A 20,472-nucleotide genomic window follows, 5' to 3' on the forward strand; every position below is an offset into this window, starting at 1 on the left:
AGGGAAGGGAGCATAATATAATAAATATGTAGGGTTTACTACAAATATATCTTAATAATAATAATAATAAGCTATAAATTGCATATTGTTGCCAGTAAACACATTACAGGTAATAATTAAGAAATATAATAACCATTATAATGCCATTGTTCGTCATACCCCATGACCGTCAGTTATCCCTGATTTATTCATAAGAAAAAACAATTATAATAATAACTATTCTTAATAAACAACAACTAAGGGGGGCAGCAATAGGTTTTTTGCTCGCGCACCTAACGTATATTTAGCAGGTGCTACAATAGACCCGCCTATTGAATCTAGCGGTTTTTTCCCCTCAAGAAAGCACTAAATAATTGAATATATTACTATATTATATACTGCTTACAATGCTTTATACAATAATACTTAATATTCAATATTATTAGACCTTTTAGGGAAGAAATAAGACTAGAAGACCACTAGAGCGAAGCTTATTAGTTTTGGGGCTGAGTGCGTAACCGTCGCAATTGGGGGCAAAGGAAAGATATATTTTTCTCAACCTTTTGCAGATATAAGGGAATTGTAATGTGTGTTAAGGTACAATTATCTTAATTTAGAGGGTTTTATTCTTAATTTTATGGGATGTATCTTGGCATAGGGCACACCGGACTAAAGGGCAGCTAAGAGTCACTTGAGCTCTACGAGACGACGCTCGCCTAGTAAATAACAGTATTTGCACCCTTCTATGTACACATAGTGCTATTTACTTCTTCCTGTATAATATATTGCATTTGTAGTTTTATAAATTATGTTTAATTGCATAGTATTTTGTTCAAATTAGACGCAACACAAGAACAGAAGGCTCCGTCTCGAGACGCGCACCGCTGGTCTTGCCCAATGGGTCCATGCGGAGTTTGTTTATATTTGGCTGTTATATAACGAGGGTATAGAAGTCTTGAATTATTATTATTGTGTAAACATTATATTAAATTGATTTAATTGAATTTAATTGTATTTTATTGGGGTACGCGATTCAGAACAAACACAGCTACTTTGCACACAAGGTGTGCAAAGCAGCACGGTCTTCCGCTGCTCCGCTCCGTTCCCGTGTGCTGCATTACCTGTTGGCACGCGCTAGAGGGTCATCAAATGTGTTTTTCCTTTATGTATTCTAATTACATTTTGATTTTCTAATTGTTTTATTGCCTTCTTACCCACTCTTTAGGTGGTTTGCTACCGGACAAGAACGCAGCAGAGGTGTGTATGTTTGCTTCGTCCTTATTTCTATGACTGTCGCGTGTGCCTTGTGGTGGATGCACCGGCATGTGTTAATGGCTTAGAGGCCATGGTCTTTTACACTGGTTATTTCGAGTTTATTTACCCAACTGCTGCATCTATTCTTCTTACGGAGAAAGAGAGGCCAGCTCGCGTGCATCGCTCTTTGGTAGTCCGTGTGCAGCTTGAGGGGGGAGGGACGCGTGCGATCCACAGCTCTTGACTCACCTAATTTTGCGTTTTTATTTTTGTTGCATGAGTCTTCTTGTAAAGCATTTTGGATTATGTTTCTGTGTCCTAGTTTGCGACAAGTTACCTCCCTCCCCCGCCCCTCTCAGCTCCCCTCCCCTCCCTTTGTTTGTGTATTGCCCGCAGGAGGTTTTCTCTTAACAGACACACCTCAGAGCACCTACTACATCATTCTCCTATTATTCAAGATGGCAGTTCCTGCAGGCTCAGAGCCGACGTGGCGGCTGCTCTACGGAGAGGAGCCCATGTTTGTCGATCCAGCGACCCGGGTGTATATTAACCACATCCCGAGTTGGTTCTCAGAGGTCAGCAACAAGTCTTTCAGCAACGGAGCAGAACAGAGGGATTGGCGGTGTTGTGTTGTCTATTAGTGCTTGCATCTGCTGTGCAAGGGTTTGCCTATGTCCGGTGTGCTGCTGCCAGCGTTCTGTTTCTATTCCTTTGTTGTGTGCATTCGCGCCTTTCCGGTTTTTGCTTATGCATGCATGCACTCCATATTTTTTCTGTTAATGCGTGCATGCATGCGTGCTGCAGGCACAGCTGAAGCAGCGCCTGCAGGCGACTTACGGACCTGTAGACATCGAAGTGTACTTGCGAGGAGAGTACAACGACGGCTATGCATGGGTCGCCTTTAGACAGGAAGAATCAGTAAGGAGGGCTATTGCTCTTGGTTCGCTGGGGTCACCCACTAAGCCTGTAGCAGCAGAGCCTTCAGCAGCTGCAGCCCCAGCAGCTGCACCCCCAGCAGCAGCGCCTTCAGAAGCAAAACCTGAAGCAGCAAAACCTGAAGCAGCAAAGCCTGAAACAGCAAAACCTGAAGCAGCAAAGCATGAAGTAGCAAAGCATGAAGCAGCAAAGCATGAAGCAGCAAAACACGAAGCAGCAGCAGCTGAAGCAGCAGGAGCCTCAGGTGTCCAGGACAAACCTGGCAGGCCAGCAGAGCACGCCGCTTCTCAGCAGCAGCAGCGCACCCCAGGGGCCCCAGCGGTTGGGAGTAGCGGCACTGGAAACAGCAGCAACAAGAACAGCGGGAGGAAGGGAAAGTCGGAGGGAGCATCAGGCCATGGGGGTTCTGTACAGCCGGGGGTAACCCAGCAGCAGGCACAGCAGGGAGGAGGGAAGAAAGGCGAGCATCAAAAGGAAACAGAGAAGGGTGGGAAGTAAGGATAATGGGTGTAAGGGAGAAATAACAATAGATAAACAGATGGAAAGCAGAGGTAAAACCTGAAGAAAACCGCCTGCAAGCACATGACGTGTAGTGTGTACACACTTGCCTACGTCAATGATGCATGCACCCGTGGCAGCAGCAAGTTACCACTTTATTTATTTGTGTGGAAGAATAACCGCAGATGCCAAGGGAGTGTATTGCATGCATGCACTTGAGCCGAATAGTAAGTGTCCTGCAGGGGCAAGGGAGCAGGAGCAGCAACGGGGTAAAAGCTGCGGTGTTTACGCACCTTTTCGTGGTGCTTGCACCTTTTCATGCATGCATGCATGCATGGATTGAAACGGATCAGATCCGAAACTCGAATTAAGTTTATTTACACTGTATGCATGCACCGCTTGCAAGCACTGCTGCAGGGAGCGGGCACCGTTGCGGGAACAATCAGCGAGTGTAGCAGCAAGAAGGAACAAGAACGCGTAAGAGCAGGGAGGCAGGCTGCGCAAATATCTAGTCACCACCAGCCGACTACCTGGCTAGCTATCCAAGTAGCTACGCTCATCTGACTTGGTTTCTAGTCAACTAGTCAACTAGCCCTGCCCGGCTAACCAGCCAGCTAACGAACTAATCTGTTGCTGCAACTGCAGCAGCTCCTGCTGCTGTGCGCGCTGTTGTTTCTGGGAGTGCTGCTGCTGCAGCTGTGCAAGCGGCGTTCGAATGTGGCAGCAGCAGCTTGGCACTCGCTTGAAGGCAGAGTTATTTATTATTTGATTTCCCTTACGTGCTGCTTGGATATAGCCGCTGAGGCGGTGCCAACTAGTTTTAAGATTAGCACAATTAAGTGAATATATTCAGGCGCCATTGACTGCTTGCTGCAGCGCAACAGCAACTAAAGGGGAGAGGCGGTAGGCAGAGGCAAAGAAGGGAGAATCTGCATTGTCTGCTGCAGCCAGCAGCTGTCTGTACACCTCGCGACTGCAGCAGAGGGGGCATGGAACAGCAGGTGCAGCAGCACCAGTAGCCCCAGCAGCAGCAGCCGCAGCAGCTTCCTTCCCCCCCTTTAGCTTGGGGAACTTGCTCGAGACGGGGCTGCATGCGCTGCAGCTGCCAAATACCAACTCCTCCAGCGCTGCGGTGTCTGTACACTCCAGCAGCAGCCACAGGCCCTCCCGTAGTTCGCGTTGCAGCTGCCGTTGTTTCCACACCATTTTCCCTAAGAAGAGACTTTCATTAACCGACAAAGGATCGCTCTCGCTCACTTGAGCAACAGCCCCGGCGGCAACAGCACCGGCAGCACCGGCAGCACCAGCAGCAGCTGCTGCTGCACCAGCAGCAGCTGCTGCAGCGTGGCATTGGATTTGGGATTCTGCGGTGTACAGACAGCTCGAGGCCCGCGCACCGTCTGCTCTACTCCCTCTCCATCTCTCTGCCCTTAGCTTTACAAAGCCTTCACAGGGGCCCCCGAGACGCACTTTTTCAACTCCAGTCAGCCTTTCCCTGCTGCTGCTGCTGCTGCTGGTAGTGCAGGTGCTGGTGCTGGTGATGGTGCTGCTGCTGCTGTTGCTATTGGGAGGGTTGAACGCTTCAGCTAGCTGTAGCTGCTGTAGCAAGCAGAACAGTTGCTGAAGAAGGGCTTTCCGTGCCTGATACTCCCCTGCTGCCGCTGCTGAATCCCAGCCTTCTCTTTTAAAACCATTTTCTAGCCATAGGAGAAGCTGCTGCTGCTGGCGCTGCTGCTGCTGCTGCTGCTCTCGGACTGCACCACCATCTCGTCCTTGCCTACCTCCAGAGAAAGCAGGGGAAAGCAGTTTGTCCAAGGGGCCCGCATCCGCCCTTCCGGCAGGTGCAGCGCGCAGTATGTAACTGCTGCTGCTTCTGCTGCTGGTGCTGCTGCTGCTGCTGCTTCCAACGCCGTCAAGACGTTTGCTGCCACTAGTGCTGACAATAATACAGCTGCTGCTGCTGCTGTTGTGGGGAGAGAGAGGCAGCGTCTGCACAGCTCGCTGCGCCAAGGCTGTGACCAGCGCTTGGTGCAGCAACTGCTGCTGTTGTTGTAGGAACTTTTTCTTTTTCCTCCAAGATGCCTGTGCTGCTGCTGCTGCTACCTGTGCCTCCCGCAACAATAGAAACAGCTGGGGGTTCTCTTCAAGCAAACTGAGCCAACTACTACCCTGTCCAACTCCCGTGCTGCACCTCTGCACATCGGGTTGCTGCACCTGACCACTCTGCTCTTGCTGCTGCTCGCGCTGTTGCTGCTTTTTCCCTGGTTGCTGTCGCTGCCGCTCCTGCCATGCTGCCAGTAGGTGCAGCGGAGAGGGCAGCGTTTCAATGGAGCGCTGCAGCAGCTTCATGCCCCTTCTGGTGCTGCTTCCGCTACTACTGTGGCGGCTGCTGTTATTGCTGCTGTTGCTGCAGCTGCGGTTTAACATAAATCCCTCAACAGTATTCTGGGAGACTGAAGTAAGCAGCACAACAGACTCGCGGACAAAAGCATCAGCTAAAAAGGGATGAGCTACCAGCAGCAGACCCGGACGCAGACCGTCGTTGCTGCTGCTGCTGTTGCTGCTGTTGCTTGTTCCTGATGCGCAGAGTGAATCTGCTGTAAGTTGTTCCACAGGAACCAGTCTAAAGGCGCCCGAAAGCCCCCTCAGTTGCTGTTGCTGTTGCGCGTGTTGCTGCTGCTGCTGCTGCTGCTGCTGCTGGTACTGACGTTGTTGTTGTGGTCTCTGGAACGGTCGCATGTGGCCTGGGAGCAGCCTATTGGCCGCTTGGTGCAGCTGGCGCCGAGAAGGAAAGAGGGGGGTGCTGCTGCTGCTGCTGCTGCTGCCGTTGCTGCCGCTGCTGCCGCTGCTGCTGCCGCTGCTTTGGGGTTTTTTTTTGTCCGGTTGTAGTTCAATGAAAGTGCGGAGACAGCGGGCACCCTGCTGCAGCAGCTCCTTCTTTTCTGCCTGGAGGGCATCTACTAAATCCTCCCCAAGCTGCAGCACCTGCTGAAGGTCAAAACCCTCTGCATCAGCAGCAGAAGCAGAAGCAGGAGTAGCAGCACGGACAGGCATAAAAACAACGGAACTGCTTCCAGATGCAGCAGCAGCAGCAGCAGAATGAAGGCCTTTTTGCAGGGACATTTCAAGGTCAGAAAGAGTTCTAAGAGCGTGTAGCATCAAACAGACTGTGCGCTCTGTAGACACCCGGAGGCATTGCTGCTTTGCTGCACTCAACCAACGACTTGCTGCAAAAAGAGCCTCTGGTAAGTCATCGACTGCTGCTGCTGGTCCTGCTGCTGCTGAGCTCGGCGTTGCTACTGCTGTTCCTGCTACTGATCTCGGTATTGCTGCCGCTCCTGCTACTGTTGGCGCTGCGGCTCTTGCATCTGCTGATTCTGAGGAGATGCCGACAGGCGACTGTTGAGCTGATGCTTGTTGCTGCAGCAAATGCTGCTGCACTTCCCTGCGCACATATCTCGTGGCTACCCGTGTTAGCAGTTGCGGTAGCTGCAGGTCTTCTGGAGGTGAGGACACTGCTCTAGACGTTCGTGAAGTTGCTGTATCAGCATTTACTGCAGCTGGTGAGGCTGCACCTGCTGCTGGAGCTGTTGTAGATTCTTCTGATAAGGCGGCCCTGGTAATATGGGGGGAGAAGTATGTGGCTCCTCCCCACACTTTGTTCAGCAGCAGAGCTGCTTTCCGTTGTGCCTTGTTCCTCTTTGCTTCTTCTTGTTGTGCTGCTGCTTGTGTACGGTTCTGGCGTGCTGTAGTTCGCTCAAGAAGAGTTTTTTCTTTAGGGGGGCAAAGAGCTGCTAGCAGATGGGGGTGTACAGACAGGAAACGGAGCTGCCGACAGACGCGCCGCAGAGATGGCAGCAGCAACGGAGACACTCGACTGTCTCGCTGCTTCAAGAAACCTACCTCAGCTGCATTTTGCTGCTGCTGCTGGGTATCCCCTTGATCCCCACTACTCAAGAGGCCGGAGCTCGTAGGTCCAGCAGGCAAACTGTTGCTGCTCCTCCCGCTGCTGCTGCTACTATCTGTAGTGCTCGTAGCGCTTATGCTGCTGCTGTTAGTGTTGCTGCTGTAGAAGCGAAGACAGCAGCGGGATTGAGACGGAAGCCCCTTGACCTCCGTCAGGCTGGGGTCAAGAGTGTTAATGGACGTGCTGCTTCCGGCGCTACTAGTCAAGCTGCTGTTTCTGCTTCTGTGTTGATGGAGGCGCTTGTGAGAAATTGGAAGATCTCGTCTTTTTGGAGTTTCAACAGTACCTGTTGTTGCTGCGGGTGTTGCGGTTGCTGCTGCTGCTGTCGCAGTTCTACGAAACGGCGGACTGATGACAGCAGGCAGGTTGGGGCCCCTAAAGGCGGCTGCTTGACTGAAGAGAAACATGTTCTTGATCTACCTGCAGTGTACTCACACCTCTGCTTCCTTGGATACTGTTCGGTGTTACCAGTTCATGGCGCGATCTCTGTTGACTCAACCCAACACTTTTCTTGTAAGCAGCCCTCCTAGGGCTGTCTGCAACGAGTCCTCAACCATAATAAGACTCTTGTAATTAGACGACGGCGTAGTTGCTTCTGGTACCTTCTTTGTCGTTCACAGCTCTCTGTCTTAGAGTGGAGCCGGTGACGCATGTTCATCGCGCGTACTGTTCGCGTCCTGAGGGAAGCGGAGAAGAAAAGGAGGTAAACACGTCTTTTTGTGAATAACTGTTGAAATTAACGACTCAAATGGGGTGTTGTATACGTTTCACTCTGCAATTTCCTCTTCTTTCAGTTTGCTAGCTGTGTGTGGGACGCAGCAGAAGCCGTCCAACGGGCCTCGGGGCCATTCTTTGCATTGCATCTCTGCACAAATTTGCAGTTTTAAGCAGTAAATGACACCTTAATGGAGCATATAAGTATATTTCAACTGGAGGCAGACCCACTACGCAATTCGCGCGTTGGTCTGTTTGCGGCTTGCACGCCCACCCGGCGGACCCAAAATTCCTGCAGGCGTTCAAGTTTCTGCAAGCGCGACATGCCTTCGCTCCCGGTCACTATTCTCCCTTTCTTAATGGAAATCAATGTTGTGATTGTTTTTTGTTGAGGTCGCAACGATTGACCCTTTTTCAACAAGCTAACATCCGCCAGTCTTGCACGACGCCGCTCACTCGGGGAACGCTCGCTTGGGGAACCTCAGCATTTTTTGCCGTTTAATTCTACCATTCCACCTCGCTTTCCCCCTTTTACCCATTAAATTCTGCTTAACTATCATTCGCCGGCATGAGTGTGTACGTGACAGACGTTCTTTAATTTCAGCTGGAATTGCCAGATACTGCCTGGAGCGGTGCAATTCAAGAATGGAAACGAGGAAAGCCACAAAACCTGGTCTCAGTGATGCACCTGATTGGCGCATCAGCCCTCACTGATCCTTCTTTGTCCTCATTCGCGCCTCCAAAATCCTGAGTAGGAAGATAAAGTGCACGCAGTCCTTCAGAAACCCACGTGAGTTGATGACTTTTTCGTTGCTTAGAGTGCCGTTCTAGTTCTCTATTGCGTTTGATCCTCCATGAGTTCAGTTTCCTTCAGCTACTCCTTCTGGAAACGAAGTTGCTGCGATGGTTCATTGAAGCGTCTTGGGAAATTTGCATCACTAACGTGGCTACATCCCGAAGTTAGTGAGTTAATCACGACGGAGTCTTCACAGAGTCGACCAGAAAGTAAGCATTAAACTGCCCCATTCAAAGCATAAGCAAACCCCTTCAGTTAGTAGTCGCCCGGCTGCGAGCTTGGGAAAGCTTGCGAATCTACCGAAACACTCCATTAAATGCAACATATGTTGTTTGTTTACCATGCTTTCCTATGTGGTATTCCTTTGCCTTCTCCATGCGTTCCCGAGATGCTTTGGATTATGTGTGGAAGTGAAGGCGCATGGGGTTGGTTGCTACGAACTAGTTTTACCTCCGAACCGGAGAACGGTGATTCGCTGTAGGCCAGTTTCGGAGGAGAAAAAGCAGGTTGTCTCCACTATCCTACTGCAAATGGAGTCACAAATACTGCACAGTGGTGGGTTTGGCGAGCCTTGGGGCTTTCGGGTGCGATTGTGCATATTTGACTCCCGAATTTCTGTTTTTCATGCTTCTGCAGTTCCGAAGTGTATGAAAATTTTTTATTGGCACGGCAGCGCTGTTGCTGCTCTGTGCTTCTCCCTGCTTCCTGAGTCCAGGATTCGCCGGTATCTGCTTCGGCTGGCTTCTCATGTGCAGGTCCGACACGTTCATATGCGAGCAATTATCGCAACGTTTTCAGCTTTGTAGACTGCGGCGCGTGCTGTGCGGTGCTGTGCTTCGAACACGCGAAGACACGAAGCCTCCCGTTGGGCTCCCCGCCGTACGCCGTATCCCAATAATTATCCAATATACGAGAGAATGCTTGGAATCCTGACAGCCACCTTCGGAAGACTATGTGGAAGTTTTCGTCCTTCTTCCGGAGAAACGGCAACACGACTTGTACGTTGTATTCGTCAGGTATATATATAGGCGAACATTGGGGAGACTAAGCTATAATTGCCATGGGGATGGTATCAGCAACTATACCCGCCCTTCTTTATCTTGTGGCGCTACCAAGTGTATCGGGCTTCCTCAGCCTTGCCCAGTGCCATCACTAGCAAAAACGTTCTTCAGAACCGGTTGATCACCACATGTAACCCCTGCCCATACCGGGTGCAGCAGCCTGTCGTAGGCTGGAGCTCATCTCACTGCAATTCCTTCTGCGGGAGATCACCCCTACAAGCGTATCCACTACTCCTTTTATTGCATGCATTAATGCATTGTACAAATTCTTTACTGCTTTGGTGTAGGCATGCATCTTGAATAGAAATAGAAGAACTGGCACCGAAGGAGATGCCATAATACAGTAGAGAGTTCCTAAAGACTCACTTAACCCTGAATAAGAAATTTGCGCCCAAGAAGCAATGCATGCACCCATCTCTAAACAGCGTACGCAATATTTCGGGATACTTCAATCCCTTGATGTTCCATTAAGCACTCCAGTTTTTGTTCGCTTACGTCGTGTTCGGTCCCTTGTTGTTACTAAATTTAGACAGCAGCAAAAGAAGCAAAGATATGTGCAAGCAGCTATTGAACAGAAAGGCGACACCAGCGAAGCGCAGGTAGCGCGCGCGGTGTACACATCGTGTTATGATATTCCATGCAGGCTTTGTTTGTTGTTGAAGTGAGCCAATGGTGGTCATATTGGTTTAATTCCACCTGTCTGGAGTGTAAGGTGCATTAAATAGGATCTAGTTCCGAGACAGAGCCGACAACAAGAAAAAAGCAGCAAGAACGGAAGGGGCTGAGCAAACAAACGGACTCCCCCGCCTCTCCAGCCCTGCAGCCTCTTCACCCCACACGGTGTTTCCGTCCTACGTTCATCACCATTTGTTTTTTCTACGTTTCTCGTTCTGCGGCATCGTGTCTACGTTTATTTCGTATATTTAATACACTTCATCTGCGAAAATGGTGCGTATAGACCAAAGTTCGTGTTCATTGGAGCTGCGGTAGTTTGCAGCTCCCTGGCTTTGTGCAGTGTGCACACCACCGCGTCTGCAAGCTCGGGTGTATGCATAGCTTAGGAGCTGCGTCTTTTTTGTTTTCTTTTAGTGTTCGTTTGAAAGATTATTTTGAGCAGCAGTTTACGTCAGCTTTTCAGTCGCTAGAGACGACAGAGCACCGCGGGAACCGCGAGCACCGTGTGGATTTCGCGGCTCGCAGTACTCGTCTGCTGATTTCGTCTTTTGTCGGTTTCCTTGTTTTTACAAGTGTTTTGTTTGTTTTTCTGTTTGTGTATGTTTTGCAGTGTGAAATGCCCCAGGAAGTCGCCCGTGAGCTCGCCGCCACCGCGAAGGCGCTCACTGCCCCTGGCAAGGGTCTTCTCGCAGCTGATGAGTCCACAGGTAAATATGGCCATCGTTTGTTTTCTTGTGTGATTGAGAACTTATCTATATACTTTTTCTTGTAAATTCAGAGTAGTATTGTCTCGGATGTGATGGATGGTAGTAGCAGAACGATGTTGTGCCGTTTCGTGTGTTTTGTTCCAACCACTGGTGGGTTTGCCGCTCTATTTCTGTGTCCACTTATGGTGTACGATATCAACTTATTGATGTGGTGGCGTTGGTGATGCTATTTATTGTGTACAGGTACCATCGCAAAGCGCTTCGCATCCATTGGCGTAGAGAACACAGAGGCAAACCGCGCTTTCTACCGTGGATTGCTCTTCACGACCAAGGGATTGGGCGAGTACTGCAGCGGAGCTATCCTCTTCGAGGAAACTCTGTACCAGAAGAGCCCTGAGGGAGTTCCCATGGTCGAGCTCTTGAAGAAGGAGAACATCATCCCCGGTATTAAGGTCGACAAGGGTCTTGAAGAGATCCCCTGCACCGATGGCGAGCAGGCAACAATGGGTCTTGATGGTCTGAGCGAGCGCTGCAAGCGTTACTACGAGGCCGGTGCTCGTTTCGCCAAGTGGAGAGCAGTTCTCCAGATAGATGAGGCAAAGGGAAAGCCATCTGAGCAATCCATCTCTGAGGTTGCCTATGGATTGGCTCGCTATGCCGCTATCTGCCAGAAGAACAAGCTTGTTCCTATTGTGGAGCCTGAGATCCTTACTGACGGCTCTCACGACATCCGCCACTGCGCAGCTGTTACCGAGCGCGTCCTGTCTCACGTCTTCCGTGAGCTGCAGAAGCAGAAGGTGCTTCTTGAGGGAGCTCTCTTGAAGCCTAACATGGTTACCCCCGGTGCTCAGGGACCCAAGGCCACTCCTCAGGAGATTGCTCTCTTCACTGTTCGTGCTCTCTCTCGCACAGTACCTCCAGCTCTGCCCGGTGTCATGTTCCTGTCTGGTGGCCAGTCCGAGGAAGAAGCTTCTCTTAACCTCGACGCCATGAACCGCATTGGCCCCCACCCATGGAAACTCTCCTTCTCTTACGGCCGTGCCCTCCAGGCTTCCTGCTTGAAGCGCTGGTCCGGAAAGAGCGAGAACAAGCAGGCTGCACAGGAAACTCTCCTGCAGAGAGCCAAGGCCAACAGCGATGCACAGCTTGGCAAATACGCAGGAGGTGCAGGAGGTGCTGAGGCAGCAGCCTCCCTCTATGAGAAGAAATACATCTACTAAATGCCCAAAAATAAACGCACGCACGCTCATAGTTGGCGAACGTGGGTTGTTAGCTAGCTAGCAACCCATCGCCAGCCTGCAGCTAGCTAACTGGCTAGTCTGACAGGAAACAAAACCAGTGGGCGTTGTGGCGGGGGCATGAGGCGGAGGAGGGATTGGGAGGGGACCCTCACCGTGTTATTTAAGAGACTGGAGGGTTAATATTTTCAATTGTTTAGCGTTTCGTTGTCTTAGTGTTAGCAACGCCAAGCAATAACTAGCTAGGGTTTTGCAATTAAAGGAAAGATGGGAAAAGGTTCGAGACAGACAGACAGGAACATACAGCAACAAATGCAGGTCGTACAGGGAAACGTATAGACATACATGCAAGTGTAGACAAAGGGGCCATTGACGGACACACCCTAAGTGACGGCTAACAATCACTGGAAGGGGACTGTGCGTATGTCATACTGTGGGGCACGCTTGTACATTGGGAGACAGGTGTATTTGTCTCTGCTGCTAGCAAGGCCTCTGAGCCGTATTGTTTCTAACTTACTTGTCAGATCCTGCTGCCTACTGCCTGTGCCTTCTGCTTCTTTTTTGCCTCTCTGTCACTAGCAACTGCCCTACTCCCCATAGTGTCGCGTAATGTATCTCTCTATTTGTACTGTTTATTTTCTTTCCTCCGTCTCCTTTGCCTGGTTCTGTCCCTGTGTCCTGTATCGCCGCTTCTCCGTTTGATTCAGTTTGTTACTTGCTTTTCCTCCTATGCTTGATTCAATCTGTTGTCTGCTCTTCTTTCCCCCTCTACGTCAGCTGCTGTCCCCAGCTCTAACCCATGCCTCTACTAGCAGCTTCTATCTGTTTCTCTCCATTTACCGCTTCCCCCCCTTATCTTTCTACACTTGCTATCCCCCCTCTCCACCTGTATTTATCTCAATTCTTGTGCCTAACCCCCCCTGTCCTCTTCATGCTTGCTACTTGCCTCTAACCGCCTATTGTCACTATGCGTTTTCTACACTTACGTCCAACTGCAAGATGCGTACGTTCGTCTACTTTGCATCCAGACTGTCAACTGTGCTGTCTCCTGTCTCCTTCCGTTTGTTGGATCGATTGAATGTGGCCATTATAAAGTTTGTTCTTTTTTTTGCTTTTCGCTTTTTTATTTGTTTTACCCATTAAATACCCCTACCCCAACTGTAGATAAATACATGCACGCCTACACTGCAGCGACAGCAGGACCTGCTGCTGCTGCTGCTGCCCTATTGCAGCAGCACGTGCGGTTGCACGTGCTGCAGCTGCTATCAGCGAGTAAGAAGCCCCTGCTGATGAAGTGCAGTTGCTCCGGGCAAGGAGACATACCAATAGAGGAGACTGCAACAACCAATGATCTCTCCTTGTCCCCTCCGTCTCCTGATCATTGAATTATGCTGCTGCTGCTTCTGCTGTTGCTGCGCAGCAGCAGCAGAACCTAGCCGTGCCTCCTCCTCGCTCACATTCTTTAAATCCTGTTCGTCTGCCTGTTCCTTCTGCCTCGTTCGGCAGCACCGTGTCCTTGTTGCTGACTCCTCCACTCACAGAGGCTTATATTTCACCCTTCTCACAGCAGCAGCTGCTTCTGTTCCTCCTGTTTCTGCTGCTGTTGCAGCAACGGCGCCGAACGGCGCACCACGCTGCTGCTGAAAACAGCGCGAGGCACTTTACCACCGATGGGAACCCTCTCGGCAATCCCATGGGCACTCCTTATTCCGCGCTTTGCATGCTGTTGCTGCAGCTGTTGCTGCAGCTGTTGTCTGTGCAGCTGCTGTCTGTGCAGCTGCTGCTACAGCTGCTGCCTACGCAGCAGCTGTCTGTGCAGTTGTTGCTACTGCTGCAGTCTGTGCAGCTGTTTTCGCAGCAGCTGATGGACGGGTACATCTCCTTGGCTGCTTGACTGCTGCTGTTGCTGCTGCTTGTACTACGTTGGCTCCTCTCGTAGGGCTCTCGTCAGCACTTTCATTAGTTTGCACCACGAAGGACACCAAGAGCCTCCTCTATCTTGTTCTTAAGTTGAGACTCGCTTTCCAATAGAATAAGCAATTCGCTATTATCCATCTCAAGCATCATTCCTGTAATTTTGCCGGCAAGTTCAGGCTGGTGTCTTGCAATTAGGGGGAAGAGCCTCTCTCCCAGCATTTGCTTCTGCATCGAGGGCTGTGCTGCTGCTAAAGCCGCTGCAGTAAGAGGCGCCTCGGGAGAAAGCAGCACGTGCGCCGCCTCAAGAGGTGGCTGCTGCTGCTGTTGCACGTGCAGAGGAGGAGGAGGCTGCTGCGGCTGCTGCTGCTGATCCACACGGGGATTGCGCACCTGTGGTGTGAATTTGAATGAGCCACCTCCGGGAAGCTGCTGCTGCTGCTTCAGCAACTGTTGCTGCTGCTGCTTTGCACTGCCTGCTGCTCCCCCACGCGCAGCTCTGTGTGCAGGCGCTCCTCGTTGCTGCTGCATGATGGGTTGTTGTTGTTGCTGCTGCTGCAAGGAAACCTGGAGGGCTGCTGCAGCGGCGACGGCGGACTGCGGAGCGTAGATGTGCTGTAACGCAGCCGGAGGCAATCCGCGTTGCAAGGCGAGTCCTTGCTGCTGCAGCTGTTGCTGTTGTTGTTGTCTGCCTGCCCATGGCAGAACAGCCATGTGTGACTGCGCAGGGTACATCATGGCGCGCTGCTGATAGGCAGCAACTCCTGGAAGAGCAGCAGCTGCTGCTGCCGCCGCTGCGCCTGGGTATCCGACATGTCCTGGTACCGCAGCAGCAGCTCCCTGTCTCAGCTGCGGCAAGCGGAAGCGCTGCTGCAGGCGCTGTTGCCTCTGTTCTCTTCTCTCTGCCAGCCCTGTGTATAGGGGTTTGCCGTTAACGTATTTAAGATGCATATCTGCCACGGCCTTGCTAGCATCATCGGGAGATACGAAGCATACAAAACCAAAGCCTTTAGAAACGCCCTTCTCGTCTCTCATAACCTTTACACTGCTTGTCGGGCCGAAGCGTTCAAATAGTTCCCTCAACTTGTCATCATCTACAGAGTTGTCAAGGTTCTTAACGTACAGGTTAACTCCTCTGTAGCGTTCCCCGCGTTCCTGTTGCTGCTGCTCATACTTCATGCGCAGGGCTGCAGTACGCTGTGCCCGCGACTGGTGTGGCCCCACAAACAGGATCATCTCGTCGCTGCTGGTGGTGTTGCTGCTGGCGTTGCTGCTGCTTGTGTTGCCCTCGCCGCCCTCTGCAGATGACCCACCGTTGGTAGTGGTGGATGTGCCGTTGCTGGTGTTGCTGCTGTTGGAGTTTGTTGCTGCAGCATCCTTGGACTTTCCCGCGGACGCGTCGTCTGTCTCTCCCTGTGCACCTCCCGTCTGTCCGGTTGCTGCTGTATCATTTGCTGCAGCAGGTGCCTCCTTGAAGCCCTCAGAGTTCACAACCTTGCCGTTGAGTGTCTCCACACAGGCGTTAGCTGCTGAATGCTCCGCATAGTTGCAGAAGGCAAAGGGGCGGCCTTTTGGATCTTGTTTAACAACAAGGCTTGTGATCTCCCCGAAAGGTTCCAGTATAGGGCGCAAGGATTCCGGATCTGACCAGCATCTCGGCAAGTTCTTTAAGTAAACATTTGTAAAACGGTTGACTCCTGCACTCTCACGTTCTGACCTCGTTATGAATGGCCCGACGTACACTGTCTTGCCACCTATAAGCATACCATTAACCTTTTCAATAGCGTTCCTTGCAGAAGCCTCACTCTCGTAGTGCACGAAACCGTAGCCCTTGCTTCTATTAGCCTCATCCACTCCAACCTTGCAGCTGAGAATGTTTCCAAAGAGGGAGAATGTGTCATACAAAGCCTTATTGTCTATGTTACGATCCAAGTTCTTCACAAAGACATTGCCGGCGCCGCTCTTGCGCAAACTTGGGTCCCGTTGGCTCCACATGATGCGGCATGGTCGCCCTCTAATGATAGTGAAGTTTAGCGCATCCAAAGAGCGCTCAGCATCCTGAAATGTCTGGTAATTCACGTATGCATACCCAAGACTCCTGCGGCTTACAGTGTCTCTGCATACGCGGATCGAAGTCACAGGCCCCACCGAGTTGAATACCTCAAAGAGCATGGCTTCCGTCACGTCTGGCTGCAGATCTCCGATGTACAGAGAAGGGGATACATAGGTCGGGTGAGACGTCGAAGGCAATGTGTTTGAAGGAGCGGCAACCTGCTGCTGCGATGCTTGCTGCTGCGCGGGAGGCTGCACCTGCGCCAGCTGTTGCTGCTGGGCAGAAGCATCCTGCTGCTGCTGCGCACCCTGTTGCTGCTGGCCACCCTGCTGCGTTCCAACAGCCGCAGGCGCTCCACCCACCAACGGAGAAGAACCCTGCAGCTGCTGAGGAGCCGCCAAAGGCGGCTGCGGCCCTGTTGCTGCTGCTCCCCCAGGCTGCTGCTGCTGCAGCACTGCAGGCGACGGCGAAAGATGGCCAGTGGACATCTTGGCTGCTTCTAACAAATGCGGCAACACGACAAAAAACGGAGCAAGAATGTCGGAGCACCCGCTCTCTTCCTTTCAGAATGATGTGGGGGCCAGGCCAGCACGTGCCGCAGCAGCAGCAGCAGCACCAACGGCAGCAGCCCAAAAACCGTCAAGTGGCGACGCAGATATTAAAGCGGATAAAAATAAAAGCACAGAAAGCTGCAACTGCGAGCCGAGAGACAGGCGAACACGCGGACTGCAGTAGCTGCTGCTCCACAACACGCAGAAGAAGAGGAGGGAAGCGAGGCAGAGACAAAGGAGTTCCTGCTGCAGTAACGTTCGTTATTGCTGCAGTATATATTGCTGCAGTTGTTGAGCTGCAGCAGCAAAAGACTGGGCCAACTCCTGCTCCTGCCGTCCGCTATGCCGCTGCTGTTGCTGCTGCGGGGGACCGCAGCAACGGCCAGGGCTTAAGTACAGAGGAGCTACAGCAACTCTTGCAGCCTTCGGACACCAAACGGTTTGCTTTGAACAGAACAAAGCGGAAGAGATAAAAACAAGAAACGAGAGAGACAGAAGGCGAGACAGACGGCCAGGTGCAACCAACCCAACGGTGAGAGAGCAGGCCCAGGAGTATCCGCTCCGCAGGTTCCTACAGCAACAGCAGCAACCAAAGCGAGTCTGTTGTTTACACTACAGCAGCAAAATAACACAAAACAACAACACAAGCACCGCAACGAGGCCCATACTGCGCTAGATTCGTGGCCAGCAGCGCAGCCCTACTGCCGCTGCTAGAGGGGTGTGCTGCTGCCGCTGCTGCTGCTGCAGCTGGGTGATGATGAAACTGCTGCTGCTGCTACAGTAACCGCTGCTGCTGTCGGTGTCCCGCAGCAACTCGCCACGCATCAAATTAATTGTTAAATTATTATTCAATTCTCTTTTTATTATTTTCTTTTAGCTTTATTTTCGTCTCTGTGCCTAACCAAATCATGTATGTACACTCCCGCGGCTCGGCGGCCACGTCGGCTTGGCTGTACACGTTGCGCGGGGCATCTATGGATGCAATGGAAAAAAAGTGATTAAAGGTATATATTTTCTGCTTTTTATATCTGTCGAATTCAATTGTACACATCTGAAATCGAAAGTATAGAAAAAATTGCTTTTAACTCCATTTACAAGCTCATGAGTTTGTGTACAACCCCCCACACCCCCACGAGAGCAGTGCCCCGCAGATAGAGCTGCGGGTCTCTTCAGCGTCTGTTATTCATCTAGAAAACAGCTTGTCCCGTCTTTAGGTCTAATCTTCTTGGAATTGAAGTCATTCATTTTTCTTCAGGTCGTTTCGGCAAGCTTTTAGCCAATTTAGCATCACCCGTTAACCGAAGTCCAGCAGCCCCCAGCGACGTTGTAGTTACAGACCTCGATCGAATATGAGGCAGCTTGAGCGTTGCAGTTAGTTACCAACTCTCTTGAAAGTAACCCTCCAGAAAATTGCTACAGACTCGGTTGTACTCTCTAGACGTCTGACGTCCAACGGCTCAAAGGCCTGGTGTAGCATGGTCGGTACGGGCCATGCTGCTTCCACGCAAACTGCATTTTTAGGGCAACGGAAGCCTACATTGTTTGGTGTGAGTGAATGCAACATACTAGCATTGTTTGAATTTTAGCATGGTTTTGCCTTGCAGTATTAGTTGTAGCCATCTGCTTTGCAGCTCGTGACCGGCCGGCTTTCCACCACACCAGCCCCAGCTTTGACCTAGTGTACCCACGATTATTCAAGATTGAAGTGAACGTTAGTTGCTTTATCGGGATTATCATCCTAAATATTTTACTATGTTGCAGCTCGCGACGGTCCTAGCTAAGATCCAAGGCCTTCATTGCGGCAGCTACTCCGCAAGGTTTGTCGCGGTAGCTGCGCGTGGTGGACCACACCTGCACAGGTAAATTACTAGAGATGCCGTTTTTCGCAACTGCCTGAGGTATTTTTCTCTATATATATTCCGTAGTAGTCTCGTAAACGTTCCGCAGAATTGAAGATTCACTAGGATATTCCTTTCGGAGGGGAGGTGGCAAACCTGAGCTCGTCGCCGCATTTGAGCAAGTTATCTGCCTCATACCCGGCGAATTATGTTTTCGTAGCAAGACAAATTTTTAAGCAAAGCCACCGCATTTTGAGAACTACTGGGGGTATTTCAGGTGCTGCAACGCGGGGGCAGCGGAAGAGTCCCACGCTGCTCACGAGGTCGGCGTTCGACTTCAAAATGTCCCCGAAGAGCTACACGTGCCATTGGCGCCCACTACATTAGAAATTCTGGAACAGTAGTGATGGATATAGTGAGTCGGGATAGTCAGCCTTCCCGGGACACATCCGAATTACGGGAGATCGCTGCACGGCGCCGTGATCAGGGTCGCCAGAAAAACAGGCCAAGGCAGAACGAAGAAAAATTAGCCAAGGTAAAGCGTCGATGGAGCGCTGCAGTTTATACTTACCATCTGCGTGTAGTGAGCAAAATTCCAACGGTGAACTAAGAAGTTTCTTACCGTCGCTTACGAAAGCGATCCCCCGCAGCGAGGCTACTGTTCGGTAAGGGTCTAGTACGATTGACTGGGTGGAGTGCTAAGGCATCAAATAAAGAAGTTACCAGCTCCACTACCTTAGCTGGAAAAGAATGAAAGGGCTTCAAAAGTGACCCAGTTGCAGGAGCTACAACTAAACATCTACCAAATAAATCATTAATGGGAACAAGATGGGGCTGTTAGCAACCGCATTCTGGTGCAGTATGAGCAACTTTGTAGCTAGAAAAGTTGATCTTAGTCGCTTGGTTTCCGCCCTTTTGAAGGAACCAAGCTCATCATTAAAACCGATTCGCCGATCCACACGCTATTCTACTTCCCAACTGCACATCCAGCAACTGTCGTCTGACCTGATGTTGAATATGGGTCAATGCACCCAGTCAAATTAACTACCAGCTGCCGATATCCATACACAGCTGGCAGTAGAGCCTGATTGTAAGATGAATGCACAGCACCCCAAGTATAATAGGCTCGCATGCGCTCTACTCGCCCACTTCAGAGAGCATGAGAGCCTAATATACATGCGCTTAGAACTTTGGTTACTCGCCCACTTCGAGTAACCAAAGTTGGATACGCGTTGGCTAGCGTACATTACTGTTCTTTCTCGGGTCAACGTGCTGGCGTGCATCCTTGACGTCCCTCAAACTTGGAGGTGTTGCCATACCATTAAAGGGCGGTTTCTAAAACGCTTCATTGGATATCTTGGCGTTCTCATCGACGGCGCACCCTTTCCACGCGCTTTGGAGCTGGGCCATGCCTGTGAGCCTAGCTCGACTAATGCGCAGACTGTTGCTGAATGTCTGCAGCGGTTATTAGCATGTGTATTAGCTTTCCGTGTTCCTATTGAAAGTGGCTCCCAACCCAGAGCCTAGAAAAAGGGATCACCAGTCCCGTGGCAAAGAACCAAGCTGCCACAGCTCATTGTGCTGAACAGCAGAAACGGGAGCAGCAGCAAGAGCAACGGGTGCATTAAGGTTGGCCAGAACCTTAGCAGTAGTGAAAACAACAGTAAAAGCTTGCAGCTTGTGTAGCCTTTTACTAGCGGTACCAGCATTCGCAAGAGGGGCAGCACAAGCAGCAGCAGCTGCAACTGGAGCAGCACTAAGAGCACCTGGATAAGCAAATTGTAGACAGACCACCAGGAAATACACAACAGGAGACGCAGCAGCAAGTGAGGCAGTAGCAAGAGACGAATCGTGTTTTATTGAGACAGCAGCAACAACTACGCAGAGAGGGGCTCCCGCCGCACTTTTTGCTGCTGTAGCAGCAAAAATTGGAGCTCCTCCCTCGCTCCACGCCTTGGTGGGTGGCTAGGAAAATGCGGGCGCGTGCCATTGGGGGGAAAAAGTATTTGGCATGCATGTTGGTACATGTATTTATGCGCGCATGAGTGTTGTCTACCGAGGGACAAGTAGGCTTTGAACAATTTCCCAGAGTGCCGGTGCACGCATCACCAGGGGCCTTGGGCACGCTTGCATTTGAGATTGCCTTTCAACACGAGTTGCAGCAGGGTATGACGCAACTCGTGGCAAGACATCCTCTCAGCTTTCCAGCCCCCAACCTATCAGTCGCTTGGCACAGAACCCTTGGAAGCAGGAGGAACCCTGCTGATTCCTTGAAACATGAAAATTGTATT

At 51.1% G+C, this 20,472-nt stretch overlaps 4 protein-coding genes across 4 annotated transcripts; 2 read left to right on the plus strand and 2 right to left on the minus strand.

Moving 5' to 3' along the window:
* Nucleotides 1-1,691: 1,691 nt before the first annotated feature.
* EMWEY_00019550 (hypothetical protein, conserved) lies at nucleotides 1,692-2,667 on the plus strand (the record flags this gene model as incomplete). Its single annotated transcript, XM_013480209.1, has 2 exons — nucleotides 1,692-1,808; nucleotides 2,038-2,667. 2 exons carry the CDS (start codon nucleotides 1,692-1,694, stop codon nucleotides 2,665-2,667), a joined length of 747 nt encoding a protein of 248 aa, XP_013335663.1.
* An 849-nt stretch (nucleotides 2,668-3,516) lies between these two features.
* On the minus strand, nucleotides 3,517-7,041 carry EMWEY_00019560 (hypothetical protein, conserved; the record flags this gene model as incomplete). The annotated part of the gene is made up of 1 exon (XM_013480210.1): nucleotides 3,517-7,041. One exon carries the CDS (start codon nucleotides 7,039-7,041, stop codon nucleotides 3,517-3,519), a length of 3,525 nt encoding a protein of 1,174 aa, XP_013335664.1.
* Nucleotides 7,042-10,150: 3,109 nt separating this feature from the next.
* EMWEY_00019570 (Fructose-bisphosphate aldolase , related) lies at nucleotides 10,151-11,807 on the plus strand (the record flags this gene model as incomplete). The annotated part of the gene is made up of 3 exons (XM_013480211.1): nucleotides 10,151-10,153; nucleotides 10,491-10,587; nucleotides 10,831-11,807. 3 exons carry the CDS (start codon nucleotides 10,151-10,153, stop codon nucleotides 11,805-11,807), a joined length of 1,077 nt encoding a protein of 358 aa, XP_013335665.1.
* Nucleotides 11,808-13,784: 1,977 nt separating this feature from the next.
* Nucleotides 13,785-16,280, minus strand: EMWEY_00019580 (polyadenylate-binding protein, putative; the record flags this gene model as incomplete). Its single annotated transcript, XM_013480212.1, has 1 exon — nucleotides 13,785-16,280. One exon carries the CDS (start codon nucleotides 16,278-16,280, stop codon nucleotides 13,785-13,787), a length of 2,496 nt encoding a protein of 831 aa, XP_013335666.1.
* Nucleotides 16,281-20,472: the final 4,192 nt, after the last annotated feature.

The sequence above is a fragment of the Eimeria maxima genome, genomic scaffold (assembly GCF_000499605.1).
Source record: "Eimeria maxima Weybridge genomic scaffold, Emw_scaff173, whole genome shotgun sequence".
Classification (NCBI taxonomy): Eukaryota; Apicomplexa; class Conoidasida; order Eucoccidiorida; family Eimeriidae; genus Eimeria; species Eimeria maxima.